The 19,072-nt window shown below is 37.5% G+C and overlaps 1 protein-coding gene across 1 annotated transcript in view; it reads left to right on the top strand.

The window, feature by feature from the left end:
• The window catches only part of METAP1D (methionyl aminopeptidase type 1D, mitochondrial), a 108,115-nt gene that overhangs the window by 76,495 nt on the left and 12,548 nt on the right, over positions 1–19,072 (top strand). Inside the window, exons 2-5 of the mRNA XM_004450035.3 lie at positions 14,046–14,203; positions 16,241–16,390; positions 17,863–18,011; positions 18,585–18,627. Coding sequence (XP_004450092.2) covers positions 14,046–14,203; positions 16,241–16,390; positions 17,863–18,011; positions 18,585–18,627 — 500 coding nt within the window. The remainder of the gene's footprint in view (positions 1–14,045; positions 14,204–16,240; positions 16,391–17,862; positions 18,012–18,584; positions 18,628–19,072) is intronic.

Here is a 19,072-nt window from a genome sequence, read left to right as displayed (position 1 = left end):
TGTATCAGAATTTCATTCCTTCTGATGGCTGAATAATGTTCCATTGCATGGAGACACTTCCCTTTTTTTTTTAAAGGACGTACTAGGGATTGAACCTGGGACCTCGTACATGGGAAGCTGACACTCAACCACTGAGCTAAACTGCTTCCTGACACTTCCTTTTGACTCAAGGCTGGAGCAAGATGATTTGCAGCTATTTCTAAGGGCCAGTTCTACTTTTTTCCCCTGTCCTCCTCTCTTCTTCACTTCCTAGGCTTCTCAGCAGGTGAAGACAGGGTTGTTGTCCTTAGGGAAGGTTGCACCCCTGTCCTTATTACATGCCTGCCCCTTCCCTTGGGTATCAGCCTCATTTGGAAACGGCCTCCCAAAATGTTCTTTCTTCTTGAATGAAAAAGTTTTCATAGATTCCTTCTCTAATGCCTGTTATTGTTTTCATTTTATTTTGTTTTGTTTTTTACAATTTGGTATCTCAGAAATCTGTCTCTGTGGGTGTTCATTTGGATTCTGAAAATAGAGCTGGGGTCTTGAAGTGGTTTCTGAATAAATAATGAGACATGTGTTTGGAGTCTGTAACTCTTTCTTCTCCTTAACCGCATCCTAGATAACCCGCCAATGGTGAGTGTCATTTGTTTGACTAGATTCTCTAGTTTTAGTTTTCAAGACCTTTTTTCCCCATTCTAGCTGTCTGAATGATTAATGTGACTAGGAAAAATACTGTTGACCCATTTAAATCATGTCAAGCAGCATCCATCGCTCATCTACATAATGAAATACACACTGAATATTATGTCTTAAGTATGTGAGCTAGTGAACTACAAAATAATGTTTTACTCATTTAGGTTATGAAATAAAATACAAGACATTAGGACTAACTATAGAATTAAGTATTAAACTATTCAGGTGGTAATTGTCAGTGAAAATCACCTATAAACTGAACAGCTAATAACAATCCTGCTTTAGCAGTTAATTAGAGGAAGTGGGGATGTTTGCATGCAACAGTGTGAGTTTAAGAAAAGTCTTTATGCCAAAGCATGTTTTCAATATTATTTGACTATACAGGATTTGTTGTATTTAGTTAGTTCTTTCAATTGTTAATCAGTGGTTGTGAAAATAACAGTTTGCTTGAAAAATTTAAAAAAATGGTTTGACATTTTTATCATGGTTTCATTAAATTGGCCTCTGAATAATTTAGAAGACAACTAATTTATAGTTGAAACTATTTTGATCAATGATCAGATAACAAAGATAAGCTTTGACAGAATTTTTAAATATTTAAATTTTATAAGAACATCATTTGCAGTGTTTAAATAAATGCAAAATTTAAAGGCATTGAATTTAGACTATCAGGTTTCCATGGTTACACTTTTTCAAGTTATTTTGTGTATTGTGTAACTAGGTCTGTGAGTCACCGATAATTATTTGTTTTTTTGTTTGTTCTGTTGGTAATTCTGTGTTTAGCTGAATTTAATACAGTTCACACAGCGTGCTTTGGTTTATGTATATTTTAGTCTTTGTGATTGACAGTGATTGAGCATTTCTTATGGAGTGCTTGCCTTTTTTGTCATAAATGATGTCTGTTGGTAGTGCTTGAAATGTAAATAAGTTCTTCCTGTATCACTGTTTAATAAACAGGAATTTTTATGCAAAGAAGACTTCTTGGTACATTTAAACAATAAGGCACAGTGAATTCTAGAATATCTCTATTAAATAAATTGCACACCAAGACACATACATTTAAATTCTTCCAAAGTTTAAGTTTCTGAGGTTATCAAGGACAATGTAATGATTTATGGATAAGCACACCATTGACTGAACACTTTTTAGTAACAGAATAAAATAGCAGAATTCTGATCTAACTCTTAAAATTGTTTGTGACCCTGAGCTTTACAGGGCATTGTTTTCAAGGCAAAGTGGAATCTTTCTCTAACATGATTTCCCCCATCCCACCCCTTGCACAAATTTAAGAGCTATTCTATATACTAATGTGTTTAGAAGGATATGATTCTTGGTTGGGGGGTTGGTGGGTGGAAACAAAGTCTTTTATGCCTATGAATGGAAAAAGATTTTCCTTAGACCTTAGCCATCAGCATATCAGTAAAGCCCCACTGGGAACTCTCAGAAAAACATAAAAACGAGGCCATGCATAATTCATCCTACTGGGTTTTAAACCTTCTCTTAATACAGTCATGAGATGCAGTCCAGTTTGTAAAGTATTTATACATCTGTATTCTCATTCAGTGGTCAGGGTGGCCCTGTATGAAGGCAGGCGAGGCCCAGTGCTTTGGATTAGCCTGGTTTTTAAGTAGAAACTCTGGGACCCAACCTGGGAATCTCTTGAGTATTTTGTAAATTACTTGCTTTGTGAATTATCCAAAGCACATTTTGAAATTTGAGGCTTGTTTCTACCTATTGATGACTCAATTTAAGAGTGACCTTCTCCCACCCTCAGGTAACCAAGTATAGTAATTTGCATTTATTCAGTGTTTACCTTGTGCGCTTTGTAAATATCATGTCATACAATTACCATAGCAACCCTGTAAGGAAGGTATTGTTTTCCCTATTAACGGGTAAGGAGACTGAGGCTTAGCAAGCTTACTTAACTGGTCTATGTAAACTAACTGGTGCCCAGCGAAGGAAAACCAATTTAAACATAAACTCAAGTAATTATAATTAGGAAGGCATATCTTTTCAAGGGAAATCCCATGGTGCACTCATAAACAAAATATTAGTCTTTTAAATACCACACTTTTTGAATTCCAGGTCCTTCTTTTTACCTAGATATTGGCTATGTATTATTTAGCCATTTGGGGATTGGTTTTCTTTTTTGTACCACTCTGGTAAAAATATAGTTAGACAATAAGACATTATTAGGCAATTAATACATTTCAAAACATTTTACATATCAAATATTTCAGTATTATGGCTATACTGAAAACCTTAATCTAAAAATGAGATGATGTATTTGTCATTCCACTCAGTGTGAATATTTTGGTCAGTGAAAAAAGCAAATTGTGTTTTCAGGTATGAGAAGTAGCCGGCTTTATACTGATAAAGAGTGCATGTTTTAATGCTGCTAGTGGTGTTTTTATTTTTAATCTTTAGTACAGAAAAACAGTGGTTTTATAGTTGTGTCCACATTTCAAAAACAAAGACACAAAGCCCAGACTGTAAGCAGGCTTCTATGTGACTCCCCTTTTAAGTCTGCACCATTTAATAAATTGCACTTTTCGTATTAAAGACTGAAGCTATGGAGTAAGTGATTACTTATTCACATGGTTAACCAATTCTACCCAGTTGAGCTGAATATAAAATTAGTTGTGGCAACGTAACTATATCAATTCACGTAACTATATCAATTCAAAAAGTTGCCTGCAGGAAATTTGGAGCTTTTGTTTTATTAAAGAGGTCGCTGTGTACTTTCCCTTTATTTTTCTTGTGTAAATAACTTGTGATGAGTGGGCTTGGCTTCTATTGTCTTGGATCTGTGTAGTCTCAACTACAGAAACTTGGAAATATATTGTTTTTCTAAAGCTTTAGTTTTCTTATTTTAGGTTGTGATTATTGACCTACTTACTTACCACTCCTGCCTAGTTATGAGGCATGAGGCAAAGACAAAATTCCTACAATTGTCACTATTGGATTTATATTCAAGTGTTTTCCTTCTATTCTATGCCTTTCATTTGGAGTTGTACAGTGGAAACAAAAAGAAGGAAAGAAGGAAGGAAGGAAGGGGAAGGGAGGGAAGGAAAAAAAGAGAAAGATGGATATCCATCTATAAAACTAGAACATGCTGTATATAGAATTCAGTTAACACAGCTATAAGATGAAGACTAAATTTATGCTGTTTTCCAATGCTTTATTACAACAGAAAAAAAATTATATTAAAACTGTGCCTTTGTTCATAAACTATAAGTCCTGTGGCCTCTTATTATTAGTATTTTAATTCAAATAACTATTATTTTAGTATTGCTTTACATGACGGTAGTGTTAATCAATATTACTTTTTTTAAGAATTAAAGAAGGGCTTTCTTACTCCATCAACTTTGTAAATTCATGATATTTTTATATGAACTTTCTCTAAAATCAAATTCCATGTGTGATTTCTGTGAAATTGCTTTCTGTTTTTTATTTGTGTTTTAATATAAAATTTTTTTATTTTCTTCTTTTTTAACCAAAGTGCGTGAGGTAACAGGAATGTTTCTTGTGAGAGACGTTGGAAAGTTGAAATTTACCAGATGTTCTGTACTAACCTACAAGTGTACATTCCCTGGGTACCATGGCTGTGTGAAACTCTTTCCTATTACTTTGTTGGGGTGTTTCGTTTTGGTTCTTTTTGTTGTTGTGTGTCTACTCTAATCAGAGCTTGTCTTTTATTTTCCATTTAAATGACTTTGCGGCATCTAGAAAATCTGGCAGAGAATATCATATTTTGATGACATTTTTCACAGGGCTCAACTAGAATGAATTATTACATTTTAACTGTGGCCCTAATAAACAGCTCCTTTATTTCTGCTGGAAGGATACAATATTTCTTTGTCCAGGAAGTTGCCTGAGTATATGTATTGTTGAAATGCTAAAAGCTGCTTTTCTCTAAACTTTAGCTGAGAGACAATGGGATTTGCTAAGCATATACAATTTCAGTATGACTCAAGATTTTATGATTAGAAAAAGATGAATTTGAATTTAGAAGTAAACATTTTTTTATCTTAAATGGAGAAATTTCAAATAATAGGCCTAGTTCCTTTTTCAGATTAATCACTTCTATATAACTTCTGCTTATCCACCAAATGATCTGCTGTCAGCTTTAGATTTTGAGTTCTTACTGTAATTTTGACACCCCTTCCCCAACTATAGTTTGGTCAGCAAAAAGAAACTTTTTTTCTAATAGTGCAAACACGTTTAGGAAGTAGATATGTTCATTGATCTGTGTTTCTAGAGCAGGTTGGGGTGTTTTTGTTTCCCACAAAGAGGAGAAAGTTTTTTGTTACATCACACCTGTATTTGGTGGTGTACATTTATGATTAATCACCTGGTTATCAAATTTAGGTTTTGTAAAGATGCAAAATAAAAAACACTTCCTTAAATCCATCTCTGAACTTGTCATTGATATAATATGCTATCAGTTACAATTGATACATTTTTTTCAAAGAGGGGATATAACATGGAGCCAGCTTCCTGAGGGAGCCTTGTCGAAGGTCACCTCCTGCAGTGACCTAGGCATCATTCTTGAATGTTGGTATTATTGAAAGAGTGTGCCCTCCGGCTGTCACCCTTCCTCTCACCAGAGGAGCGTGACTCGGACTGACTTTCCAGCTGGTCTTCTCTAGAACCAGTACTGCCAGGCTTTGGTCTATCTCTTGACGAGGAGTTCTGACTGCGTTTTATTAGTAGGAGTGGCCCAGCCTATTTTAACATGAGAGTGAGACAGCCTCAGAGAAATTGCCAACATTAAGCACCTAAGACGAATTCATCACTTGTTTCAGCATAAAGTAAGGTAGGACTTTTTATTTCTCTGGACTTTTTGTTAACTGTTTTAGTGGTCTTCGCTATACCTAACTACAAGGACAGTACTGTTGGATGTCAAGTAGAACCTTTATTTCAGACAAATATTTATGCAGTATATTTTAGGCTCCAACTATGTGTTTTAGTTTGAGCATTAAAGAAAATTGTTTTCCACCACCTTCCTAACATAAAACGGTCTGCATCCCCTTTAGAAATGTTATTTAATAAACATTGTAGCTTTGTCAGTTAGGGGTTGTTGCCAAACGCTGTTAATGAGGGAGAAAATGTTTTTTTATAGGTTTGTGAAACTGATCGCCCCCTCCCTCTGTAATGGCATCTTAGCCTGAAATCCAGGAAGCAGTGGTGTATGGTGTCCATATCCATGATTTCCTGAATTGGAGAAAAAGTGTGGAAAGCATCTGGGGGAAAGGAGATTCTTTACCAGCTTGTTTCCTGTAAGCTCAATTGGAAGACCTTGTCTGTGCAAATAGATTTCAAAATAGAGCCTGCCCTTTGACTGTCTCCATAATTACATGGCTCGCTCTGTATTTTATTTGGCAGCCAGAGCAGTTAACCCCTGGAAGTAAGGGGCTGATGGCCAGGCCAGCTTGGCCTTCCCAGACATGTCCATGGGAATGAATAAACCACTGTATGGAGAAGCCCACAGCTAAAAATGCACTAGAATATTCTTTAACTGCACTGAAACTTTTTAAAAACAAGTCTAATAATGTCGATTATGACTAGTTTAAAACTTACTTTGTCCTTAATGTGTAAATTGCAAAGTAATTGTTTAAAAAAATGGTAGTGGGGGACTTCCTTGTTGCTTTGATGTAATCAACATCTGTCAACAGAATGAATTTGCTTTTGTTTAATTTCAAGGGCCCTTGTCCTTTACTCTGCCCAGTCAGTATCTGCTTCAGCCTGGGGCATGCCCCTAGTTCTTTTTTCCCTTTAACAAATGCACAGGTTATTTCTTGTGAAATGTGAGCTTCTCTTCTGCTCTATCCTCTCCTTGAAATTGGAAGGAAACTTCAGTCTTTCTCCTGTACTTTTGAAACATGTACATTTTAGTAGTAGATTATAAGAATCAATAAGAGAGTTTATTGCATGACGCAGACTATTTTAATTTTCCTTTCACTACGGCTTGTGTAAGGTATCAAACCTATCAAGCAGTCAGACGGTCAGTGTTTTAGGTCAGGATCTTAAGACATGGATGCATTTGCCGCTTTCCCTTTCGATCTCAAGCACATGGTGCAAAAGAGCCTGTGCTCCTCTGGATAACTGGAGTTCAGAAAGTGTGGTCTCTTCCTGGTTCTAAATCAGCACCTTGAAAATGAATTCATGTGGTGCAGTCCCTTCTGAGCCTACTGTAGGAAGCAACAATCTTAAACACAGTTGAGACATCTCAGATTACTGTCACAAAGAAGTTGCTTTTTTATTTTTGCAGTTAATATATGATTTAAGCAAACATTTGATTAAAAATTTAAATCATCATTGAGTGTAAGAGCCAAATTGAAAATGAATTAGCGAAACGTTTTCTCTCTCAGTACTCATAAATCATTTAAATCTGGCAGGCAATTCTCCCTACATCCAAAAGAATTGCCTCCATTTGTAAAATCAGTTAGGTGTTAATATGCTATAAATAATAGTTTTGTTACTAGACTTTGGCATTTGCTTATCATTATGAAAAAAACATGTTCAATGAGACATTTTACAGGGTATCTTTAAAATTACGTATTATCTCTGGTTGACATTGTTAGTTAATGTAAAGTAGTACCAGGGTACTTTATTGTGTTGTTTTCTACCCAGATACTTGGTACCTCTGAAATGTAGCATGATTGAGGATTGATGGCATGCTGCAGGGTGAAAGTGCTTCCCTGGAAGTGTACAATGGAAAATATAGGTGTTGGTAGCCCACACTTGAGTACAAATGTACTTTGTTCAGTTTTGCAATTGCTTAAAATAATAAGCATTTTAAATGTCTCTTTGAAAGTTCATTCAGACCTCTCCCTTAAAAATACTTGTTGATCAAAAGAAAACTCACATTTTCACAACTAAAATCGACTTAATTATGGGTCATTAATAGAGGTGCACATAAAAACCCAGTGCTCAGTGGGTGAAATGGAAGCATTTCATTATGTGGTATGAAATGTGTGAGCAGACAACAATTAAGCTGGACCCTGAGTAAGAGGCCAATAAATATAGGGCATGTTGTGTGTAGCAACATCAGCTAGTTAAAATATATCCCTCCCTCCATCCTACTTGATTTCTGTAATCCCACCTTTCAAACTTAATCTGTAAAGGGAAATAAGACGCAGCTTTTAGAAATTTATGTTGTTACTGGATATGAAAATATTTAAAACCATAAACTAGATTTATGTTACAAATACAAATGTAAAATGTGAAAAATGTACTGCAGGATCCAGAGGACATACAGCAATTTCAAGAGACATTCAGGCTGTACAGTGTGCTCCTCCACAGAGTATAAGAAGCAATTGCCTATAATTTTCAGTTTTCAGCCCATGCGAGGTGCTGATAGAATTTTTGTGACACAGAAGATAATTCTTACGATTACCTTTGCTAACAGTAAGTATTCCTGGTATTCATAACAAACAACATACAGAGTTACCACTTAAGAAAACTCTTTATAGAGCTTTTGTTACATAATCAACAGTACAACATCACTGTGATCGTCCCTTTCAAGATCAAGTTAGTACAAAACAACCCCTTGGGGAAGTGGACGTGGCTCAACTGATAGATCCGCCTACCATATGGAGGGTCCACGGTTCAAACCCAGGGCCTCCTGACCTGTGTGGTGAACTGGTCCATGCACAGTGCTGCCCCTTGCAAGGAGTGCTGGGCCACACAGGGGTGCCCCCACGTAGGGGAGCCCCACATGCAAGGAGTGCGCCCCACGTGTGAAAAAAAAACACAGCCTGCCCAGGAGTGGTGCCGCGAACATGGAGAGCTGACTCAGCAAGATGATGCAACGAAAAAGAGATGCAGTTTCCCAGTGCCGCCTGACAATGCAGGTAGCCGCAAAACACGCAATGCATGGATACAGCACAGAGAACAAACAACCGGGGGCGGGGGGGGGGGGGCGGAGATTAATAAATAATATCTTAAAAAAAACAAAACTCCTTGATGATCTGGGGCTCTCCTGCTCTTCTGCTCTCCTGAGGTTTCTGATACTTTCCCACTGGGGTCTCCTAAGCTTCAGAAGACTTAATTCGCCCTTTGCAGTAAAAAATACACACCTGAACTTTGTTTCCTGAAAACAACTTTAACAAAAGAGGGTGTGCTGTGGGTTCTGGGTGGTGGTGTGTTGAAGACGCAGAGGGCCTGGTGGGAACCGGCCTGGATTCTCACCCCCTGATGGGTGATGTCGTGCATGATTAGCAGTTGATCTGAAGTTAGATGTAGTTACTAAGGTATTAGCAGTGCTTTCAAAAAGAAAGGAAACAAATAGGAAAACTCAAGGGACCTTTCCCGGAATGATCAATATCAGATACTGTTGTTTGACCCTGAATGGAATAGGAACTGAGGATTTGAACATTGCTTACTCTGTATTTAGAAAATGTGTTAATTACTACTTGCTCATTACAATATGATAAACAAGGTTGAGGTTCTTCTGCCTCCCCATCTCCCCACATACACACACCTTTTTTTGCAATGTTAGCTGAAAGAACATTATCTTCTAAAGGCACTTATTGATTTAAACCCATTTCTTCATTTCATCTGTGAAAACACCAGTTTTTATTTTCTGGTTTGTAATGAATAGTTAGTGGAATAAACATGGTACCTTATTATCCTGTTACCTTGTGACAACATTGATAGGGTGTCTTTTATCAGAACAAATAAAGTATCTCACATCAATTACAAAAGCATCTTATGAAAGTGGAAAAGCTGAGTACACTACATAATCATAATTGTCAGCAGATTGAATGTGTTCAGGCTGTGTTCCTTGTATTTAAAATCTTGCCGTCTAGTCATCTGTGAGTATGCGTGCATGTTTGCGGCTGTGAACCTGTCATTTGGCGGGACAGGTACGTTCTAAAGGCGAGTACCTCGAAAACCTCATCTTTGTAGCCTAGTAGAGGCCTCATGACTTTGTGCCTCAAACTGAAGTACATGGAAAAGATTCTGTCTATAATAAGTGCAGGCTAGAACTAGATAATACTGATAAAGATGATCTCCCTGTCATGTAATCAGCTGTAGCGGAAAAAATCTTCGTAAGTCCTAAAATTGATTGGACACTACATCCCCTTTGCCTGGGACGTAAGCACACTCAACTGAATGTTGCAGATTGAAGGCACAAATATCAGACCTGAAAGGAAACTTTAAGGTCATGGAATCCAACTCCTCCATTTTGCTAAGCCTTGTATCTCAGTGAGATAGCATCTAAGTGCTCAGCGACAAGAGCTTGGCACCAGTAGGCACTCAGTCAGTGTTAGCTGTGAATGTCACCGCTCAAGGTCACCTAGTTAGCTCTCAGCAGGGCTGGGAGTAGAGCCTTGGCTCCAAGATGCCACTCAGTTTTTTAAGCACAAAGACCAACATCTGATATAACCAAGTGCATTTGTTTATTTCCTGATCGTCTGCCTCCCACCACAGAATGCAAGGGACCTTGTCATCTTGTTCACCACTGTATGCCCTGTGTCCAGAGCCGGCAGATATTGTTGAATGAACGATTAAATTTAAAATTTGAGGAGGTGAGAAGAGAATGGAAAAGAAATGAATATTTATAGAGCACCTTTTTTTTTAAACACAGTTTACATATATTACATGTTCTCTCAGCTGATGCCCACAACAGCCTGGTGGTTGGAAAAAGTGGGGCCAAGAAGGTTTGGTAACCCAGACCTGACTTCAAAGCTGTTTTCACTCTATCACAGTTAGATTATTTCTAAGAATTTTCAAGAAAAGTACTTTCATTCTCAGTGTTAACTTCCATGATATTTACATTTTTCATGATGAAAAGCAAAAAAATCTTTCCTCAAAATCTAATCCCTGAAAAAACACATTATACAGCAAAGCATTCTAGAAAATCAAGCTTATGGAGCCCCTGCTCACTTTTGAAAGGCTGCTTGGAATGGCAGAGACAGCCCTGGAATTGGATTTAGAGGATCTGAGCTCAGGGACAGCTCATGTATGATCAGAGGTGTGAGTTTGGGGAATCACTTAATCCTTCTGAGCCTTGGTTCCACATCCATAAAATAGTGTCTGCTTACCTCATAGAGTAAGTATATATAGCACCTAACACTGTGCTTACCATAAAGAAAGTGTCTATTAAATGTTCACCTCTATTATTAGCCTTTCTATTTGTATCATTATCATTATTAATAGTAATCATAATACATACTTTTCTGAGAAGAGAAACATGTGTGAGCTTGTGTCTTGTATGCAGTCCCACCTAGAGAGGCAATTACTTCCCTTTCCACCTCCCCCCCACTCCCCCACCCTGGCATGTATTGATTCCACAGGACTCTTTCCGTTGTCTGAGCTGGGACCAAGATTTTCCATTCCATAGCCACAAACTGCCCACTTAACTCCTGTCAGCCACCTCACTGACACAAAGGGAGCTTGGCTTGAGAGAGTGGATAGATTGGGTCAACATCACCACTTTTGGAAACTAACTTAATAATAGTTATAACTCAAGAGTTTTATGATGCTATGTACATTTTCTGGGTGTTTCCATGTATTTGCTAATTTTTTTCTCATGCTTGTGAGAGAAGTCATCTGCTTTGTAGAGGCAACTCGACCTGCTTTCCCTCAGCTTTGGCACTAACTTTGTATCCCTAGGGAAGTTACTTACCTTTCTGTGCCTTAGTGTCTTCAACTGTGAAATGGAGTAGTAACAGTTCACGCTCTTAGGCTCATAGGGTCCTCGTGAAGGTTAGTGAGCTAACATGTAAAGTGCCTCATACAGTAACCGACACATAATAAGTGTTCCCATTTCACTTCAGTCACTCTTGAAGGAGCTGTCATTTATTGGGTACCTACTAAATTACGTGCAAGGTGCTTTCACTTCCCTTATTCCTAGTAATTCTCATCTGAGACTCAAAAGAAGAAATTTACTCAGGGTCACACAGTTAACACGTGGTAGAGCTGAGATACAAGTTCTGGCTTCTGCTTTGCGACCCTCTGTTTTTCCTAGGACACCACCCTGCCCATCATATACCACTTGCCAGTCCTAGGTCTCGTGGTGGTGTCTTTAGAGAAGATTGTACTTCCTAAGAGTTAGGAAATGTGTACCTGCCTCTCAAGCAATTTCATTTTTCAAGAAATGGTGTTACTGGCATTTTGTCTGGTGTTTAGAATTGTTTAATACAGAAACCACCTCTGTTAGTTTGAGTCAATAATATTACATTTAACTTTATGGAAGAGCATAATTGAATGAAACTTAAGAAGCAGTTGAATTGCTGACCATTGGCATTTGCATCAGAGCTTTTATCCAATCCAATTAGAAATCTTGAATTTTGGGGCAGGGCTTACCTGCAATTCGTGTCTCCATTTCACGGCTGAAATGTTTCTCTAGGCCAGTGGTTCTCAAACATGAGTGGGCATCAGAATTATCCTGAGGGCCTGTTAAGCACAGATTGCTGGCCTCATCCCCGGAGTTTCTGAGCCAGTGCATCTCTTTCCCACATGCTGCTGCTGCTGCTCTGGGTGTTCTAGACCAGGGGTAGGCAAACTTTTTCAATAACGGGCAAGCTAGTAAATGTTTTAGGATTTGTGGGCCATATGGCCCTTGTCACAACTACCTAACTTTGCTACAGCACAAAGGCAGCTGTACACAATTGTAATTGAATGCGTGGGTCTGGGTTCCAATAAACCTATATTTATGGGCACTGAAATTCAAATTGTATGTAATTTCACATGTTACAAAATGTTATTCTTTTGATTCTTTACAACCATTTACAAATGTAAACATCATTTTTAGCTTGTGAATTGTAGCAAAACAGGCAGTGGGCCAGATTTGGCCCTTGGGCTATAGTTTTGCCTACCCTTGCTCTGGACTGGGGGTTCTTAACAAGGGTCTGTGGAAAGATTTTAGGGAGTCCGTGAACTTGAATTGAAAAAAAAACAACTTATTACCTTTATTTTCTCTGACTCTAACTGAAATATAGCATTTCCTTCACTCATGAATATATGCAATAAATTACAGTAGTATTCATTTCATATCACATTACAGTTGTTGGATATCATGAAAAATGCTTATAGCTCATCCATACTGCGAAATTATGGCCATTGTTAGGCCCGACACTAGTTGAATGTCATAAAACTATCTGCCGCTACATTCTGAAAAGGGGTCCGTAGTTTTTACCTGACTGGCAAAGGGGTCCATGGAACAAAAGAGGTTAATAACCCCTACTGTAGACCATCTGCCTTCAAAATGGTCAGTCATGCCATTTTGGCATGTTGGGAACTTTTTAAACTATTGCTTTAATTGTAAAAGTAATGGAAGTAGATGCTCTAAGAAAATCAAACAGTATGTAAGAAAATAAAATGAATAACCCCCAGCCCCAATCACATGTCCCAGAAATAACCACTCTTGATTGATACCAATTTTCAGAAATTTTATAGGAATATATAAGATCTTTTTACATTAATGGGATTATTTATAAATATTATTCAACACTTTGCCTTTTTCCTAACAATGTTTTGTGACCTCTTTCCATATCAATATGTAAAGATAATTTAGAGTTTTCTTCTTAACAGCTCCCTAATTTTCTTTCGTGCGGGTATACCATAATATATTTAGTCAGTCCCCTATGGATGGGCATTTGGATTGTTTCCCATTTTTTCCCTATTACAAACAACACTGCAATTAGGGTACATCCTTTTTGCATCCATCATTGCACACATCCATGATAATATTCTCAGAACAAAGTCCTAGAAAGTAAACTGATGAGTCAAAGAATATTTGCATTTAAATTTTAATATGCACTTCTAAATTCCTGTTATGGATACTTTAGGACCCTGTGTTACTTTTCTTTTGGGGTTAAACCTTATGTTTTTGCCATTTAGTCTTTATCTGACTTGAGCAGTCATTGCAATGAATTTCAGTATAATGCCTCACCACATGTGAACTTAACACAGAGGAGTAATCCTACTGAGGGCAAAAAGTGCAGCTGTCAATTTGTCTGTATATCTTGAAAGGAAAATGGCATTAAAGACTAGAAACAGTATCCTAAATTCAAGGTCATCCTGGATATTGCCACATAAAGTACCACAGCAGAGACTGTATTTTTTGTTTGTTTACAGATCTGAGCTTAGCAGCTATTTCTATATGTTTGCTTCCCATGAGAGTAGACTTTTCCATTGCCAAACATTTATGTAAACATAGTATTAGCTAATAAATATACCATGCTACTATTGCACTAGAATTCAGAATACCACTGCTTTCCTTTGTATTTGGAGCTTTTCCTTTTTTGAGCCAATAAAGAATTGGAATAGTAATCTAATAGATAAGAGCATAAAGCATCTTAAAGTGTACCACTATGTTAGGTTTTTACTTAAAATATGTCTATTTCTGCTCATAGGTTGTCATAGAATTTTTTCCTCACCACTCAATTATATCTACTTAGACAAGCAGGCAAGCAGTCAGCAAAGAAGAAATTTCTTTTTCTGGAGACAAAGAGATATTTCACACAGGATAGTTTTGCCGGCTGCAGTCTCTTCAGCTCATCCAGTCCCTAAGGTACAGTATTGTCTATTATCTGCTGATTCTTTCCAGCCAAAGTAAAGGTTGACTGCAGAAGTGATCAAATGTTTTTTGCACTTTTGATTTCTGGAGCATTTGAATCATAATTTTTAAACTTGGTTTGTGATTTAAAACACAAGTAACTAATGTGAGAAATTTTAACATCTTCCAATTCTATAAAGCTAATGCTAAAGAAAAGAAAAGAAAAAAGTAAAGGTCTGAGCCTACAACTGTTTAGCTTACTTAGAATTTAAATTTCTGTCATGGAAATTTCTATAGGAAATTTCTAACATGAAGAGAAAAACACATGTATGTCATTTCCTAACTTTTTCAGAGAAAAAGACTTGACTATAAAATTGGGGTCATTCAAGAGAGATTACTTAAGACTAATACACTAGATGTTTTATCTAAAGTCTGCCCTTATACTTTTCATGTTATAGATGCTGCTGACTTTGAATTGCCCTTTTGGGTAAATAAAACTCCTTATTTCAGAGCATTCTTGATTTTTAGAGATTGTGATTCTGTGGAAAGGCAATCTGACCATTTTTCAAAATCCAATGTAAAGGAGATACGTGAGTTATTTAGGAAGAACAAGGATAGCTTAAAAAGTAGATTTGTCACAAAAATCGCTTTCTCCTTTTTAAGAATTTTTTTTGCAGTTCACATCATCCGTTAAATGTGTTATATTGAGTATGTTACGCTCCCTGAAGGTGAGGGGACCATTTTTGTGGCAAGGGCCGCCAGAGCCCAGAGCACATTGTGGCTTGGTCGAGGTCTGGCCATCATAGCCAGGGCCAGCACTTGGTAAGAGTCACAAAATCGATGTTTATTTTCTTAGCAGAAAAAGAAAAGAATTCTCCAGAGAGGTGAATGTATTGTTTTAAAATTTCAGTGACAACCCAGCAGTCCTTCTAGAAGGCTATAGCCGTCCCCTCTCCAGACCACAGCATGGTGATGAGTGCACACTCTGGTGAGCGTCCAGGGCACGAGAGGCAGTGCTGCAGGGGAGCCAGTCCTCACCCATGCTGGGAAATCAGGCTCTGGCAGGTGCCGGTGTCAGAAAGGCCCCTCCGAGCCTCGGAACAAGTGAAGGCCTTAAGCCCCGCGTGAAGCACTTCATGAAAAGGACCTCAGTCCTTCTGGAGACCCTGTGGTGTTTCAACTGAATAGTGGTATCTCCTTCAGCTTCGTCTCCCAAAATGCTGTGCACCCTTACTGTGGACTGCTCAACAATGCTTAGGTAGCAGTTTCCGTAAATCGATTGCACAGAGCTGTGCAAAACCTTGGGACTGAGAGAAGCTCTGTGTAAGATATTATTCATTTTCTGAGTACTGCCCATAGACTTAAGTAAGTGGTCGAGAACATTCTATATGGGTGATCAGAATGGAATTTTTTTGAGAGGGTGGGGATGACAGAAATGTAATAGGAAATTTTTATGAACTGGAAAAAAAAAAGTTGTTTTGCTTTATAGTCTCTTTCCACCCACTCCCTCCCTTAGTTTGGGCATGGTTGCAAAGTGTAAGAAAAGTGTATGTGTCAGATGCTTCAGTGGACTTCATACTCGGCCTTTTTTTAATATTTATTCTCTCAGAGAGGGTGTGGTAAGCCATCTTTTGCATAACTTTTATCTTTATGTTAAAAAAACTGAAAGTGCTCTTAATTAACCATTTGGCAATTTGAACGCTTGGTGCAATTTTTCATTAATGGCAATGCGATTCAGTTGGGGTTGAGAGGAGGAAGAAAAGAACACTAGTGTTTGTTTTGACCAGAAGTCTGCTTCAGTCCAACTTGACTCAGTGCACGATCAGGTTAACAGACCATCCAGAGGCAGCACTCACAGGCAATGTTAAGTTCAAAAGGGCAAGGGAAGGAACTGGGGGCAGCCTGGAGGGTCTGTAGCGTGGCGTGGCTTTGGGAGGTCGAGGCTCCAGCAGGAAGGGCAGAGCTCCATGAAGCAGGAGGCTGTGTCCAAGAAAATGATCCCATTGTCGTGCGCTGGGTTCTGATCTTCATTTTCAATCCTTTTTCCTCAAGCACATAAAGAAGCCAGACTATGTGACGACAGGCATTGTACCCGACTGGGGAGACAGCATAGAAGTTAAGAATGAAGATCAGATTCAAGGGCTTCGGCAGGCTTGTCAGCTGGCCCGGCACGTCCTCCTCCTGGCTGGGAAGAGTTTAAAGGTGGCGTCTCACCAAACCTCAGAATGACTTACCTAGGGGCAACAAACCCCACTCTTTCTTTTTTCCTTTCCATTTAACTCTTCTTTTGTATATATCTGATTTATTTAAAGAATAAATAAAAGAAAGACAAAAGAAGGAAAATTAATAAATAAAGGCTCGGGGGCGAGGGGGAGGGATTTGGTTATTCTGTATGTTTATTCAGGAGGTGATTTTAAATCCAAGTTAAATTTTAAATAGCAGAATTCTGGAGGTACTTGTAGCTGAATCTGTCTATCCAAGTAGATCAATGGCATTCAGCTTTGACTTTTGCCTCCTTGCAGCAGCTGCCTGTAGTTTCTGCTTTTGTTCACCACATTATTTCTGTGAGCCTCAGGAGTTGCTCTACCTTGTCCTTTGTCATCTATTTTCTTGCATGAGTTCTGCAAAACAGATCAGTCCAGATGTACAAAGGTGTGGTACTATAGCAATGTAATTATGTACAGCTATCTTGCCACAAAAGAAATTTAGTTCTTTCCTAATAATCTGAAGCATCGCCTATACTATGTAAAGATCATAAAAGAAAATGTGCGTCTGTAATTTCCAAAAAGTGGGCAGAATTTAGGAAGTGAGACTCGAAGATGAAATCGTTTATGGTATCATCTGTGTAATAAACCTGATATAGCAACATAAGTAAGCATAATGTAAATATAAAATTATTGAAGAATTCATTACTTTTTAATAAGAGACTTTATTTGTGATTTATGAGTTTATGGAGGTAGTCTTCATGTATGCATAAAACTATATATATATATATATTTTTTTTTGAAAGCAAAACTATATTTTAATTTCCTTTTAGTTTGGAATCAATTAGAGACCTCTAATGAGGGAAAAAAATCTGCTTTAAAATTTCATTCATTTACTTAGGCGTTAAATCAAGATTAGTGAAAACATAATCTCTACAAAAATTTATCAGACTCCATTTTAAAAATAATGATCCATAATCTCCATGCCACTGTGGCAAAATCCATGTAATGTTTTGCTGAGATAACAAGGTAGGGGTTGACCTACTTTTCAAGCTTTGTCATCTAAATTGAATTTCCTTGTAGGTATTTATTTCTATGCTTCTGTTAACCCAGGGCATTAACCATTGAAAAAGAAGAAGGAATTGCATAAGAACATATGCAATTTGAAATCTTCAGGCTTAAAAGAAGGAGTCATGTCATCTAATGACACATAAATGACTTACAGGATCCTAGGGTTTAAAGTTTCCATCTCCTAATAGTTGATAACACCATCATAAACCCAAATGAATGTAAAAAAGGCATACTTTCGGGTTTTACTATTAATCATAATTAATTAAAATGTTGTGCCTATAAGTTTATTGCAGTAACTTTATACAGCTTAAGTGGAAGCATTGTTGCTGTAGGCCTAGTCAATAAATACAGGAAATGTTTTCAACTGTCACTGCACATTGTCTTTATTTAATATTTTAGATTGACATGACAACTGAAGAGATAGACGCTCTTGTTCATCAGGAAATCATCCGTCATAATGCCTATCCCTCGCCTCTAGGCTATGGAGGTTTTCCAAAATCTGTTTGTACCTCTGTAAACAACGTGCTATGTCATGGTATTCCTGACAGGTATTCATTTCTTAATAATATATTGTTCCTTTGGAAACTAAAACATGAAACAAAGCGCTATAACATATATTGAAAGACACTGTAGTTTAATTGAAATCCACCTGCAAACTTCTGAAGTTGATTGTGATAAAACAAAATTTTGAAGTGCTTTGCTTCTAACATAACACTACCATTTAATGTTTCTTAAAGCAGCATGTAACCTACAAAAGTGTGACTTAAATATTTCTCATACCTTCTTAGATTTTAACCACGTAAGTGGTGAACTCCAAATGCAGACAAATATTGATTATCAATTTTTGTTTTGGCTTTTTGCAAAATAAAGGCAACAAATAGTACATTTTTTTAAGAATAGAAGATTTTTAAAAATAATGGCAGTATGCTCATGGTATATATTTCTTATAATAGGTGATGTGACCAGCAAAAGTTAAAGATGAGATATAGTTATTCCATTTATTCCTCCTCCACTCCAAATTACCATTGAACTGCACTGGGTTTTGTGACAGTCACTAAGTATTTATTTTTATATTCCTTTTATTGAGATCTATCACCATTTTTTTTCTGTTTATGTTTCAGTCGACCTCTTCAGGATGGAGATATTATCAACATCGATGTCACGGTGAGTAAACCATATAAAAAATAGTCTTTGATCAACTTCAGAATTGCTGGTAGCAACAGGAAGAAGAGTAGATTGAAAATGTGAACTGCACCGATGGAAGTGCTGTTTACTTCTAGACCCAGACGCAAGCAGCTGGTTTCCTTTTTTGTCTTTAACTCTGTGTTTATTCCAAGTAAACCCAGGCCTGACTTGAATTTAGGGCTGGAATCAGATGCACTGAGATCAATGTTGGCCTAAGTGAAATGTCAACCCAATCCTGCTATGTGTCATGTTTTTGAGAAGGTGTAATTGTTATTGATCCACTGTGTAGTTAATGCAGAGCACCACAGCACTGGGCAGCTGCTGAAGCTAGATATGTATGAGATGAGCTAACACGAAGAAAGCCAGCATTTTTCCTTCACTCTGCCAAGATTGATCTTCCTCTTCCTGCTGATTTTGAGTGGGG

Source organism: Dasypus novemcinctus, chromosome 7 (assembly GCF_030445035.2).
Source record: "Dasypus novemcinctus isolate mDasNov1 chromosome 7, mDasNov1.1.hap2, whole genome shotgun sequence".
Lineage (NCBI taxonomy): Eukaryota > Metazoa > Chordata > Mammalia > Cingulata > Dasypodidae > Dasypus > Dasypus novemcinctus.
The sequence above is the reverse complement of the archived record's forward strand: the minus strand, read 5'-3'. Positions and strand labels throughout refer to the sequence as shown.